General features: G+C 37.2%; 1 protein-coding gene across 1 annotated transcript in view; it reads right to left on the bottom strand.

Annotated features, from left to right (window-relative positions):
- The window catches only part of LOC126356178 (hemocytin), a 438,196-nt gene that overhangs the window by 260,665 nt on the left and 164,621 nt on the right, over window positions 1–12,910 (bottom strand). Inside the window, exons 25-27 of the mRNA XM_050006942.1 lie at window positions 10,644–10,774; window positions 6,167–6,287; window positions 1,079–1,222 (exon numbers count right to left, since the gene is read on the bottom strand). Coding sequence (XP_049862899.1) covers window positions 1,079–1,222; window positions 6,167–6,287; window positions 10,644–10,774 — 396 coding nt within the window. The remainder of the gene's footprint in view (window positions 1–1,078; window positions 1,223–6,166; window positions 6,288–10,643; window positions 10,775–12,910) is intronic.

Here is a 12,910-nt window from a genome sequence, read left to right as displayed (position 1 = left end):
ACAAACCATAGTTTCTGCCATCTGCTCTATTAGATGTAGTCTTCACACAATGAATAACTCCAAATTTGAAATTTGCATCATAACTTCAAACTGGCGGAAACAAAAGTTTCACTTTTTAGTTAAACGAAAACTGTACCCACCCTATCACGTAAAATAACACAGCTGTGAGCATGATAACAGTCACTACCTACATTAAATGTCAACCACTGAAGACAGTTAAATGTGTTACCTCATATACAGTGATTAATTTCCAAACATTAGCTATGCTGTTGACCCATTTCGAACTGAGGAAAGAAGACTACAGTTGAAATTTATTTGGTGTGGAAAGAGTTTGTTATTTCTACGGTTGCACAGATAAGCTATAAATAATTTTTGTGGCTCAATTTTGGCGAAAATGGCTTGTATTTTGGCTAATACAGTAACACTCACAGCTGGAATCACCAGTAGAGTTATTTCTTAATACTCAGAAACTTTTCTATATATTTTTTCTACTGTAATAGCTATAATTCATTCCAATTTATGTTGACTGAATCAGTCTCTCTCCATCTCTCCCAAACACACACACACACACACACACACACACACACACACACACACACACACACACACACAAAACTGGACACAATTTTTGTTTTCATATCTCTCTGAGTCCAATTTAAGACTGTCAAATACAATACTACATGTAGTATCATAATAGTGATTGTAGTGCATCAAGGACAAAAAAATCAACTATACAGAACAGTAGTACAGCTTTTTAATGAATTTATGATCCTTATGGATTGGTGGCACATTGTGCAGGTGCCACTGGGTTCAAGCTGCAGGCAGAGCTGCTATTTTTCTGTCACTTATCATTCTGTTCACCTCTGGAAATGATTTGTTAGTGTGAAAAGAATCCAAGTTGCACATGGTCTGGCACCTATGTTCCACTATGGGTCACCTATAACTGGCTGGGTAAATCAGTTCAGTCAGAAGAAGGCAATGCCTATTAAATCAGTGCAGCACTCAAACCAACATGTGGGCTGAGGACAGCTTCCCATTTTTTAATGTGCAAGAGTAAGAGACTTTTTACACAACTCACCACAATTGCAAATGATTCAGGACAGTATGGCTGAAGTTTCCAAGAATCCCCAAATAGTACTGGTGACACTTCACTTATACCTCCAGAAGGTGTCTGGAAATCATCGGCTTCATTGTTGTTGAAGTTTCCACAGAGGCCTTTCACCTGCATAGTGACAAACATGTTAGTTTTAAGCACTTGACAAATTAAATATAATAAGTAGTATAAATATGTTAAATGTAAAAAAGTACACAAAACTGGTTCTGTGCAGAATGAAATACACCCAAATTTACCAGAAGTGAAATTAAACCATTTTCCAGTGCATAACTAATTTCATCATGAAGAATGAGGGGCGTGGGTGGTGAGGTATATATTTCATGCTAATATTGTGTAGCTAAAAACTGTTTAACAACATCCTGAAAAATGAAAACTTCCCAAACACTTGCAGAAGCAGTGTTAACTCCTTTCTCCAAAAATAAAGGAGACATATTTGACTCTAGAAACTTCAAGAACATAACAACTCACATTTAATACCTTTAAAATCTGGGAATAAGTGTTTTAGGACTGCTTACCTCAACTTATCTCATTAACAGAAAATCTTTGAACTTACAGCAGGCTGTTCATACAATAAGACTAGTGATGGTAAAATCTTGAGTAAACAAGCAAAATATTCAGTTCATCTTTACAGCTCTAGAAAAGTATTTTCACCACGTATCAAGAACAATAATACAGCAAGCTATACATGCACATCATGTCTCAGAGTACTACGCAGAATTTGTCAGTGACACATACAACAATGCCAAAACCTGTGCCAAAAGTTCACCAAGTGAATCAAAAAGCTTTGATGTAAATGTAGGTGTCTCTTAGTGTTTAATGTTGTAAAAATTATGTGACCACAAAGCTACAGAATCCATCACCATGGAATATTTTGTAGGTTGGTGATGTAGTCACTATATCTAATAACATTCAGAAAATTCAACAGAACAAAGTGTTTATGCATAAGTAGAACATGGATTGAGTGCATGACGCACAACTTGAACCCCATATCACTTAAACTACAGATATCAATCTTGATAATGTCACACTTCTACAACTTTAAGCATTTGGGTCTTGTAATATCAGAGGACAGGTCAACTGAAGCAGAACATTACTAACAAAAATAACATCTGGTTGAAACCAGTGATGTTTGCTTTCAGGCACTTTGTGAGATACAAAAATGCCCACAAAAACCATAGAAAAATTTATAAAACAGCTGTAAGACCAGTACCATTATGAGTTTGGCAGTGAATCTAGGCATCAAAAAAGACTCAAGTACAGAAGTGCCATACAACAGAAATGCCCTCGTAATGACGGGCAGGAGGAGTAATACTGAAAGACAAAGTGTGCATCAAAGTAGTACAAGGCAGTTTTAAGGTTGCCATCATAAATGGAAAACTCAAAATTCTGGGTGAAATGGCAGTCACATAACAGAAAACTTGGTGACTATATAGTGAGAAAGTCCTTTTCCATGACTACAAACAAGAGAGGGAGAGGAAGGCGTCAATCCAGTTGGTTGACAGACATCCAAAATTATATGAAGAAGCTAAGCCTTAGTGAATATGACACCTGCCATTTGGGTTGTTTGCACCAAATCTCCAAAAAAGGAAAGAGCAAATATCTCCTGATAATAGCTGGAACTGAATGTGGACTGGACAAGGTTCAGTGTGTAGGTCAACCAGATCAGGCAGTTTGATGATTGTTATAGCCTGTCCCTATCTAAGATATGCACTGTGGTTAAAAGCAGGAAAGAAAATATTGGACACAATGATTGATGTAAAAGGCCATTTTCGATAAAAGATAATTTTCAATAAAAAAAAAAAAAAAAAAAAAAAAAAAAAATCTTTCACTGCCAGGCCAAGCAAATATCCACCTTACCATTGTTATAGTACAGTTGCTGAGGTACAGTTATCAGAGTAATTAACATATTTGATGAAACTGGAGCACTGACATGTTACAAAGTGCTAATGACTGTCACTAAAACAGAACTTTCTCACAGAAACATAAACATTTACAGTCAAATTTGAAATAAATCAATCAAAAATATTTAATAAGGAAGTAAAGCAGGTCTGGAGAAAAACTTTCTGGAATTAGAACTTGCACTAAAATCTTCACTCTTTTACTTGAGCCCAGGCATAAGAAAGTGAGTCAGTCTTGCATAAATACTATGTGAAATCCATTATTGGGACTACTACAAATTCCAGCGGAATTGCAAGTGTGAAAAAATTGTTGCTTGACATTACTCAGGACGTGTGGAATATTTGTGTATAAGGAAGTGGCATCAATAGTTATAAGGATGGTTTCCAGGGGTAACAGATTGGGTAAGGATTCCAGGCGTTCGAGAAAGTGGTTGGTGTCTTTGATGAAGGATGGGAGACTGCATGTAATGGGTTGAAGGTGTTGATCTACATAGGCAGAGATATGTTCTGTGGGGGCTTGGTAACCAGCTACAATGGGGCAGCCGGGATGATTGGGTTTGTGAATTTTAGGAAGTAGGTAGAAGGTAGGGGTATGGGGTGTTGGTGGGGTCAGGAGGTTGATGGAGTCAGGTGTAAGGTTTTGTAGGGGGACTGAGGTTCTGAGGATTCCTTGAAGCTCTGCCTGGACATCAGGAGTGGGATTACCTTGGAAAACTTTGTATGTAGAGTTGTCTGAAAGCTGACGCAGTCCCTCAGCCACATACTCCCGATGATCAAGTACCACAGTCGTGGAACCCTTGTCCGCCGGAAGAATGATGATAGATCGGTCAGCCTTCAGATCACGGATAGCCTGGGCTTCAGCAGTGGTGATGTTGGGAGTAGGATTAAGGTCTTTTAAGCAGGATTGAGAGGCAAGGCTGGAAGTGAGGAATTCCTGGAAGGTTTGGAGAGGGTGATTTTGAGGAAGAGGAGGTGGGTCCCTCTGTGACGGAGGATGGAACTGTTCCAGGCAGGGTTCAATTTGGATAGTGTCTTGGGGAGTTGGATCATTAGGAGTAGGATTAGGATCATTTTTCTTCGTGGCAAAGTGATATTTCCAGCACAGAGGATGAGTTGAGGACAGTAAATCTTTGACAAGGGCTGTTTGGTTGAATCTGAGAGTAGGGCTGAAGGTGAGGCCTTTGGATAGGACAGAGGTTTCGGATTGGGAGAGAGGTTTGGAGGAAAGGTTATCTACCGAATTAGGGTATTGTGGTTCCAGATTGTATTGATTAGAATTTTGAGGTTTTGGGGGGAATGGAGCTGGAGGTGGGAGATTGAGTAGATGGGAGAGACTGGGTCTGTGTGCAATGAGGGGAGGTTGAGGTTTGCTGGAAAGGTTGTTAAGGGTGAGTGAGTTGCCTTTCTGGAGGTGAGGAACCAGGAGATTGGATAGTTTTTTGAGGTGGAGGGTGGCATGCTGTTCTAATTTGCGGTTGACCTGTAGGAGGATGCTCTGAACAGCGGGTTTGGATATGGGAGAGGAAAGATTGAGGGTGGAATGTTCCCTCTGTTATATTCATATCTTATATTCATATCATAACATTATAGTAGCTGTGACCCAACACACTGAGAACAAAAATCTTGCTTAAGCCACCACCCCATGGAACGAGACAGCTAATGTTGATGTGTACACAGATGGGATATCCAATGTTGCAAGACACAGCACCATCGGCACATGGCATGAGGTGGTTAATGTGATTTTGTGCTCTCAGCACTCTCCAGCAGCAGCTTTATTTGTCAGCTTTATTTGGCTTGCAAACCACATAATTTATTCACAAACATGGACGCAATTCAATTTCCTATGTAGGCACTATTAACATGCACATTGCCTTTCTGGACCACATGCTACCAATGTTGTTCTGTCTGTAGTATACATAAATAGAAAGTACAATATCCACGCAAACATAATAAAACTAAAGTGAAAGATACATGTTCACTCAGTAATGACATCAGCTTGTAAAAGTTTGCCAAACTGAGCAAACTCACTCCTGACAGATAGCACACTTATATTTACATAACATCAAATATTACAGAAATTATTTCTATAAATTTCACAGCAACCTCACACAACTGTTTAGAAAACATGAAACTGAAAAAAAAATAGTATACAGCGGGTACAAGCCCCCTACTGATCTACCCTTGGTTACAAAATGTGGTGCCTCAATCACCTATGCTATGCCAAAACTCACCAACTAGTAACCTCACATTTTATGTAAGTCTTCTACTGGCTTCAATGACTGAAATGTTACAGAAATTTAATTATAACAAATCCTAACGAGAATGACATATTTTCATGAATCTTCAATGGGACATTACCTTACTCTCACAGCACGCAAGTTACAATGCAAAAATAACTAAAAATGAAAATTCTTTAAGCCCATTATGAATTTCCCAAGACCTTATTACAACAAATCATAGCAATAACAATTCATTCTTGAGTCAAACAATGTGCTGGTTGTCAGAAACAGCATATATTCAAATGGTGTAATGAATAACATAAAACCCACCAAATATGGGCTTCTACTGAACATGGCATCTTGCTTTCTGCTTATGATGTAAGGAGCATTCTTGGCTCCTACTGATTCAACATTACATGGCACATTGGTGAAATACTGCAGAAATTATTTTATGTTTCATGTGATGAAATGGCTCCTCAATGAGAAATAGCAGGAAATGACATCACAAAACCCATAGAGTACAATATCAACATTAGTTAACTCATCCCATGTGCCATTGTCCTAACACTATGTTACATTATTAGTAACTTTGCATCATCTGTGTTTTATGCTTCGTTCCAAGACTGAGCTGGAATAAGATCCACTTTTTGCAGAAATCTATATGAAAATCAATGCTAAAGGTCATGATAACATCAAAGAAAACTTAAAATGCAGGGAATGTTGTAATAATGAATCTTTAATGATGGGAAAGCACACTATTGAGGGAATAGGAGGTGTGTTGGAACCAACAAAAATGCACACAAAAAGTGGTAAAACATAAAATTTGGGAACTTAAAAATTGGGTTTTACTGTATTTCAGTTGGTTTCAATACTTGTGCACTGAAGCTCAATGATTGTATATACAATTTATTAATGACTGTAAAGATTTTACTAACCAGTCCTTTCCATCTTGGGCCCAGTTTAACATAAACTCTTGTACCACGATCCCACTGAAGCACAATATCCAAGTCTGGCACCTCAGAAAAGACAAAAAGTCCAGCTTCACGGACCTGTATCCTAAAATTGCAAATACAGCATAATTAGTCATTTTATGAATAAAATTAATAAAAATAAATGATGGAAGTTATTTATATGAAGTCCACAGTCCATTTTACAGAGACTCCAACAGTTCAGAAATGTAGAAAAGACGGATATTCATGTGCTAAGAGCTGATACACTCATTTAATACAGTTGGATATGATACTCAGCTACCAAACAAATGACTGACAATGTATACAAGAATTTTTTTTGGTTGGTGTCAAAGGACATTAGGATGCAAAATGAGAGAATTTTTTTAAACTACTGCTAGTATGTCATACTAGCTGATTTCCTTTGTTCTGATGCACAATAGTTAATAGAGGAAACAGCACAAATGAATTCATGAACTTAATTGACGTGTTAGCTGGCACTGACAAATACAGTCTGCAACAACCTACCATCAGAATCCCCCTACCCCTCCCTCTCCCTGACTGAGGCATGACTTTCTACCTAAAAGCAAGATTACAACCTGGAGACGAATGACACAATGTTAACTCTTTTAGTCTTACAGATCTCCTTCACCACTACACCAGTTGCCTCTTATTCTAATGTTCTCCAGAACCCAGAATAAAACAACATTTTTTGCCTGGTGTTGAAACAGAAGGACGTCCTGCACATTCTGAAGTACTTATAATACATACAGCCTCAATAGTAACCTCAGCCATTTTGCAGATGATGCATTCATCAATAGTGAAATACCGGGTGTTCAGAAAGTACTCGTAACTATGCAGTGTCGTGTTGTGCTAAAAAGTAATGACTGATGTGATTATCAATTATTAATACAACATTTTCCATTGTTTAACATATTTGAACCATATGTGACCAGGTACTTGTATTTGTTCATGGGTCCAGTTAGACTGAAGTTCAACGTCTTTTGTGACATCATTGTGATCCAGGTCATCATGCAGATGATAGAAGAAAGAGTGTTTCTTGTAGAGCATGTGTTCAGCAATAGAGACAAGTTTTTCTTAGCAGTAGAAGCTGCACTTGCAGCAAAGTTCCCAGGAGTGAAGATGCCTAACCAAAATGCTGTACAGAACCTCATCACCAAGTTTCGAAAGACTGGAAACGTTCGTAGTGTTCCAAAATCAGGCAGCCCATCTGCATCCACATCCAAAGAGAAGGTGGTGGAGGTGCAAGACATGATGCTGCAAAGTTCAAAAATATCAGTTAGATCACTAGCTCAGCAGGCCCACATGTCTGTGGGTTCTACTCACAAGGTTCTCTGGACACCACTGTCTATGTATCCGTACAAAATGTCGGTTGTGCATGAACTGAGAGACACCAATCACCCGGGACATGTGAACTTTTGCAAGTGGCTTCTGTCCTTCCTGCAGGACAATGGTAAGCGGATTCTTGACACAACATTTTTCATGGATGAGGCATGGTTTCACTTCTCCAATTACATGAATAGCTAGAATAGTCACGTGTGGACAATGGAGAATCCGCATGAATCCAAGGTGTCCCCACTGCATGATCAAAAGGTTGGTGTTTGGTGGGCCATGGCTTGTAAATGCATCATTGTGCAGATATGATTTCAGAACACCATAAATGCATTCTGGAACCCTTCCTAGGTGAAAAACTGTGAACGCCTGGTTCCAACAGGATGGGATGACTGCCCATACTGCACAGATGGTGAAGAACTTGTTAAGAATACTTTCAGTGACCACATTACCTCTTGAGGACTCCGGCCTCTTAGTTCACCTAACTTGGTTCCACCGGATTACTTTCTACGGTGAACACTGAAGGGAAAGGCCCATGAAGGCAATCGACACACCATATAAGAACTCTAAGCTGCACTGACATGTTACATTTGGAACATCACTCCCGATGTTCTGCATAGTGTCTTCAAGAACATGTGGAAACATGTTCAATTGTGACTTCAAGTTCAAGGAGATCACTTTCAGCATCTCTCATAACTTCCATTACTTTTACAGAAACCAGATGGCAGTTATAACAGTCGAGGGGCATGAAAGGGAAGCAGTGGTTGGGAAGGGAGTGTGACAGGGGATGTAGCTTCTCCCCGATGTTATTCAATCTGTATATTGAGCAAGCAGTAAAGGAAACAAAAGAAAAATTCGGGGTAGGTATTAAAATCCATGGAGAAGAAATAAAAACTTTGAGGTTTGCCAATGACATTGTAATTCTGTCAGAGACAGCAAGGGACTTGGAAGAGCAGTTGAATGAAATGGACAGTGTCTTGAGTGGAGTATATAAGATTAACATCAAAAAAATCAAAATGAGGATAATGGAATGTAGTTGAATTAAGTTGGGTGATGCTGAGGGAATTAGATTAGGAAATGGGACACTTAAAGTAGTAAAGGAGTTTTGCTATTTGGGGAGCAAAATAACTGATGATGGTCGAAGTAGAGAGGATATAAAATGTAGACTGACAATGGCAAGGAAAGCGTTTCTCAAGAAGAGAAATTTGTTAACATCGAGTATAGATTTAAGTGTCAGGAAGTCTTTTCTGAAAGTATTTGTATGGAGTGTAGCCATGTATGGAAGTGAAACATGGATGATAAATAGTTTAGACAAGAAGAGAATAGAAGCTTTCGAAATGTGGTGCTACAGAAGAATGCTGAAGATTAGATGGGTAGATCATACAACTAATGAGGAAGTATTGAATAGGATTGGGGAGAAGAGACGTTTGTGGCACAACTTGACCAGAAGAAGGGATCAGTTGGTAGGACATGTTCTGAGGCATCAAGGGATCACCAATTTAGTATTGGAGGGCAGCGTGGAGGGTAAAAATCGTAGAGGGAGACCAAGAGATGAATACACTAAGCAGATTCAAAAGGATGTAGGTTGCAGTACGTACTGGGAGATGAAGAAGCTTGCACAGGATAGAGTAGCATGGACAGCTGCATCAAACCAGTCTTGGGACTGAAGACCACAACAACAACAACAACAACAACTTTAATACAGCAAGTTATGAGCTGCATAGTTACTTATTGAACACCCTGTACTACATGAAATGAGCTGCACAAATTTTCAGTCATATCCAGATAAGGTTTCAAAATAGTGCAGTTGGCAACTGACATAAATGTTCAGAAATATCAAAATGTACACATCATGGAACGGAAAAATTGAGTACTCAATGACTAGACTATAAGTAAGCCACAATTGAAATCGACCAACTCACACAAACATGTGGATGTAACAATTTGTGGGATTATGAAATGGAATGATCACATGAGCTCAGTCATAGATGAAGTGGATGGTAAACTTTGAATTTTTGGTAGGATACTGGAAAATTGAAAATCAGCCTACAAAGGTGTTTGCATATGAAACACTCATGTAAACAATCCCAGAATATTGCCCAAATGTGTGGGACCAAATAGGACAAAACTGTACATATGCACACAAGGGCAACATGAATGGTTACAAGTTTGGATGACCAAAGGTAGAGTGTCATGGAAATTCCAAAATTCATGAAAAGGCAGACACTTGGAGATAGACACAATCTAACTGACAAAAGGTCTACTTACAAAATTTCAAGAAATACTATTATGTGAGAAATCTAATAATACACCGCAGCTTTCTATGTATCACTCCCTTAACAATTGTGAAGACAAGATAGGCTTATTACAGTGAACACAGAGTATCTAAGCAGTCATTCATCTCACAATCCATACAGAAATGGAATAGCAAGAAACTTTAAAACATGGTACAGCAGAAAGTGCCCTTCACCATTCACTTTACACTTGCTTGCAGAGTTTGTTCATTGATGCAGACTTTCTCTGATTGGAAAATAGGTTGATGAGCCTGAAGACAGGTACTCAGAGTAGATGAGAAATTTGTTCTCTTGATAATGTGTCATCTGTTACAGTACACCTTCAAGTTCATACACAACTTAAGGTGGTTCATTTCAAAGGTATGTGGTTGTGAGATCCTGAAGACATGATAAGAGAAAACAAATGGGCAGCACAGGAAGACACATAGTTTTGATAAATCTGTACACTCTTTATTACAATTGTGGTGCTTATCTAAGGCATTACAAAACCAATTATCTAAAAATCATGCTTCCTTTTTTACAAATTGCTCAAATTTAAGCAATGCTAGGTCTCTTAAGATGCTAACAAATTTGTTGCATTGATAGTAAACTGTTAATTTTTGTGACTGAGCATATGTAGATCAATTTAAACAAATAAAGGCAATTAAAAATAACTGTTACCCACCTATAGGTTATTATGAATTATTCATAACTTGTTTTCTAGGTATCACTCTCTATAGCAATAACCATAACAGACAAATTTCTCTGTACAAATATGTCTTGCATGCTGTAGATCATTTCTTTTTTTTATGAAAATTTCAAGTAGAATAAAAATTTACCTATTAAGAGAAGTTACATCAGGTACTGGGCTGTCCCTGATGAATGTTATAGTCTCTTTTTTATTTGCAAAATCAATAGCCATGCTCACAGACTTGGAACATGTGGCACCCAGAGAACTGCATGGCACATTCTGGACAATGCAAGGAAAACAAAAGAAACAACAGTATTATTAGTAGCAATAATGCTTACTTTTGCTCTCAAATAAAATATGATTAATCTTCAAATAGTCAGACGATAAGGAATTCTTGTTTACGCAGTAAGTGAAGTAAAACCGCACAGATGTCTATATATTAGAAGTTTTTTTGCAATAATATTTCAACCAGCTCAGTGTAGGATGAGGAAACAATTCTGACAATTTTTTCTTATCTGTTTGTATAACAACAGGTAACATGCACTACGTAAACAATGCTTGGTAAGCAGTCTAAAGCATTTGAGGCACTTTCTTAACAGTAAAGAAGCAGATCATTAGTGAGACTTAGTTGTTTTATAATTATTTTTATTTTATTTTATTATTATTTTTAATTTTTAAACTATCATGTTGCTTTGCTACTTTCATACAAATGGTTTACAACAATAGAATGAACATTTCACCGGTACATTAGACTATATTGCTCAACTCAGTACTGTTAAGAAAAGACTGGAAGCTAAAATGTAGAAGGCAAGACTGGATTTAGGAATGGAAAAGGAACCAGAGAAGCTGTAGTGGTACCAAAAAAATCTTAGAAAGAAAAAATAAAATGAACAGGAAAATGTCTGCCAAATGCATTCAGTCATTAAATTAGGCTTTTGACAGGGTCAAATAGAAGCTACTATTTGGAAGACTGAATGAAACTAAAGAAAAACAGCACCAAAGGGATCAAAGTTAAAAATACATCATATTCAGTCTGTAGATGCCATAATAGTCTTAGCACATTCTGAAATGGACATACACTATTTGCTAAAATTCTTTTTCAGGTGTCTTTGATAACCACCAACTGAAAAGACACACAAAGAAGACCATATTAATAGTGATAGATAAATGAAACAGACAGGTAAGTGCAAAGATTAGCAGATGAAATGAAATGCTAATGCAAATAAAAATTTTTTTGGCTTATAAAGTATAATAACAGGTGACAATAGAAATTTAAAAGATATTCAAAGAAGAATTGCAATGGCTAAACAAGCATTCAAAAATAAGAGCAATTTATTAACAGACATACACCTTAGTATAGAAACAAGTAAAACATTAATCCAGAAATTTATTTGGAGCATTTTAAGCTGTAGTTGTGAAGGGTGGAATCAGGGGGAACAAAAAAAAGGAAAAATTAGAACCAGTAGGGATGTAGACAAGCCACACCCTGGAAATAAAGAAAATCCAATGAATAAAAACTAAAAGAAATTAAAGGAAAACTACATTGATTAAAATGATACAGAGAAAAGAAATTAAATTAACTGGACAATTAGCTCAACACAAAATCTCATAAAAGACACCTTGGAAGGAAAAATCCAGACATACTACTTCTTTTTTGTTATGAGCATGTAAGAATTCTGAATCATTTATGCTACAGTATCATTTTTACCTTGAAACACCACTGCTATTAATTTCTTCAAAAACATTTTCGTATTAAATGATTAGGTTATGTGATTTACTGGCTCTTGAAGAACACCACCTGATCATCCAATGAGAAACTGATATTCCAAATTAGTGTTGTAAATTCAGTGTCACATATAAAAGGCTTTCTTAGTTCTAGCCCCCATAACTTGATGACTTTTTGTAAATAATAGCAATAATATCATTACCTTAAATCATTTTACATTAATGTTGGCCAAGTTTCTTGGGAAGACTATGCACAGTTCATTCCCTTATTCCTCTCCAAGAGAATTTATGTTCTGTTTATAAAAACTTTGATGTTAATATGACATTAAACTCTTTCCTTCCTTTCACCCTTCTAACCAAATATGTCTTACCTTCCAAAATAATGGTTGTTCTGTCAGTAGATATGAATGTAGAGAGTGAAATTCCTATTTTAAATTTGGCACTGTTTTTCAAGATATGCCTAATTTTCTTCAATGGACAACGTTTCACCAAACTGTAACTAGGTATAGCTGTACACAACTTATTTATTGCAATCTTCTTTCAAAACCCCTGCACTTTGAAATGTGTACTTGTTGTGGTTTTCAGTCAAATGACTGGTATGATGAAGCTCTCCGCATTAGTCAAACCTGTGAAAGCCTCTCCATCTCTGCATAATGCATAACTACTGCAACTGACATACATTTCATTCAG

The sequence above is a fragment of the Schistocerca gregaria genome, chromosome 3 (genome assembly GCF_023897955.1).
Source record: "Schistocerca gregaria isolate iqSchGreg1 chromosome 3, iqSchGreg1.2, whole genome shotgun sequence".
Lineage (NCBI taxonomy): Eukaryota > Metazoa > Arthropoda > Insecta > Orthoptera > Acrididae > Schistocerca > Schistocerca gregaria.
This window is presented reverse-complemented; position numbering and strand designations above follow the sequence as displayed.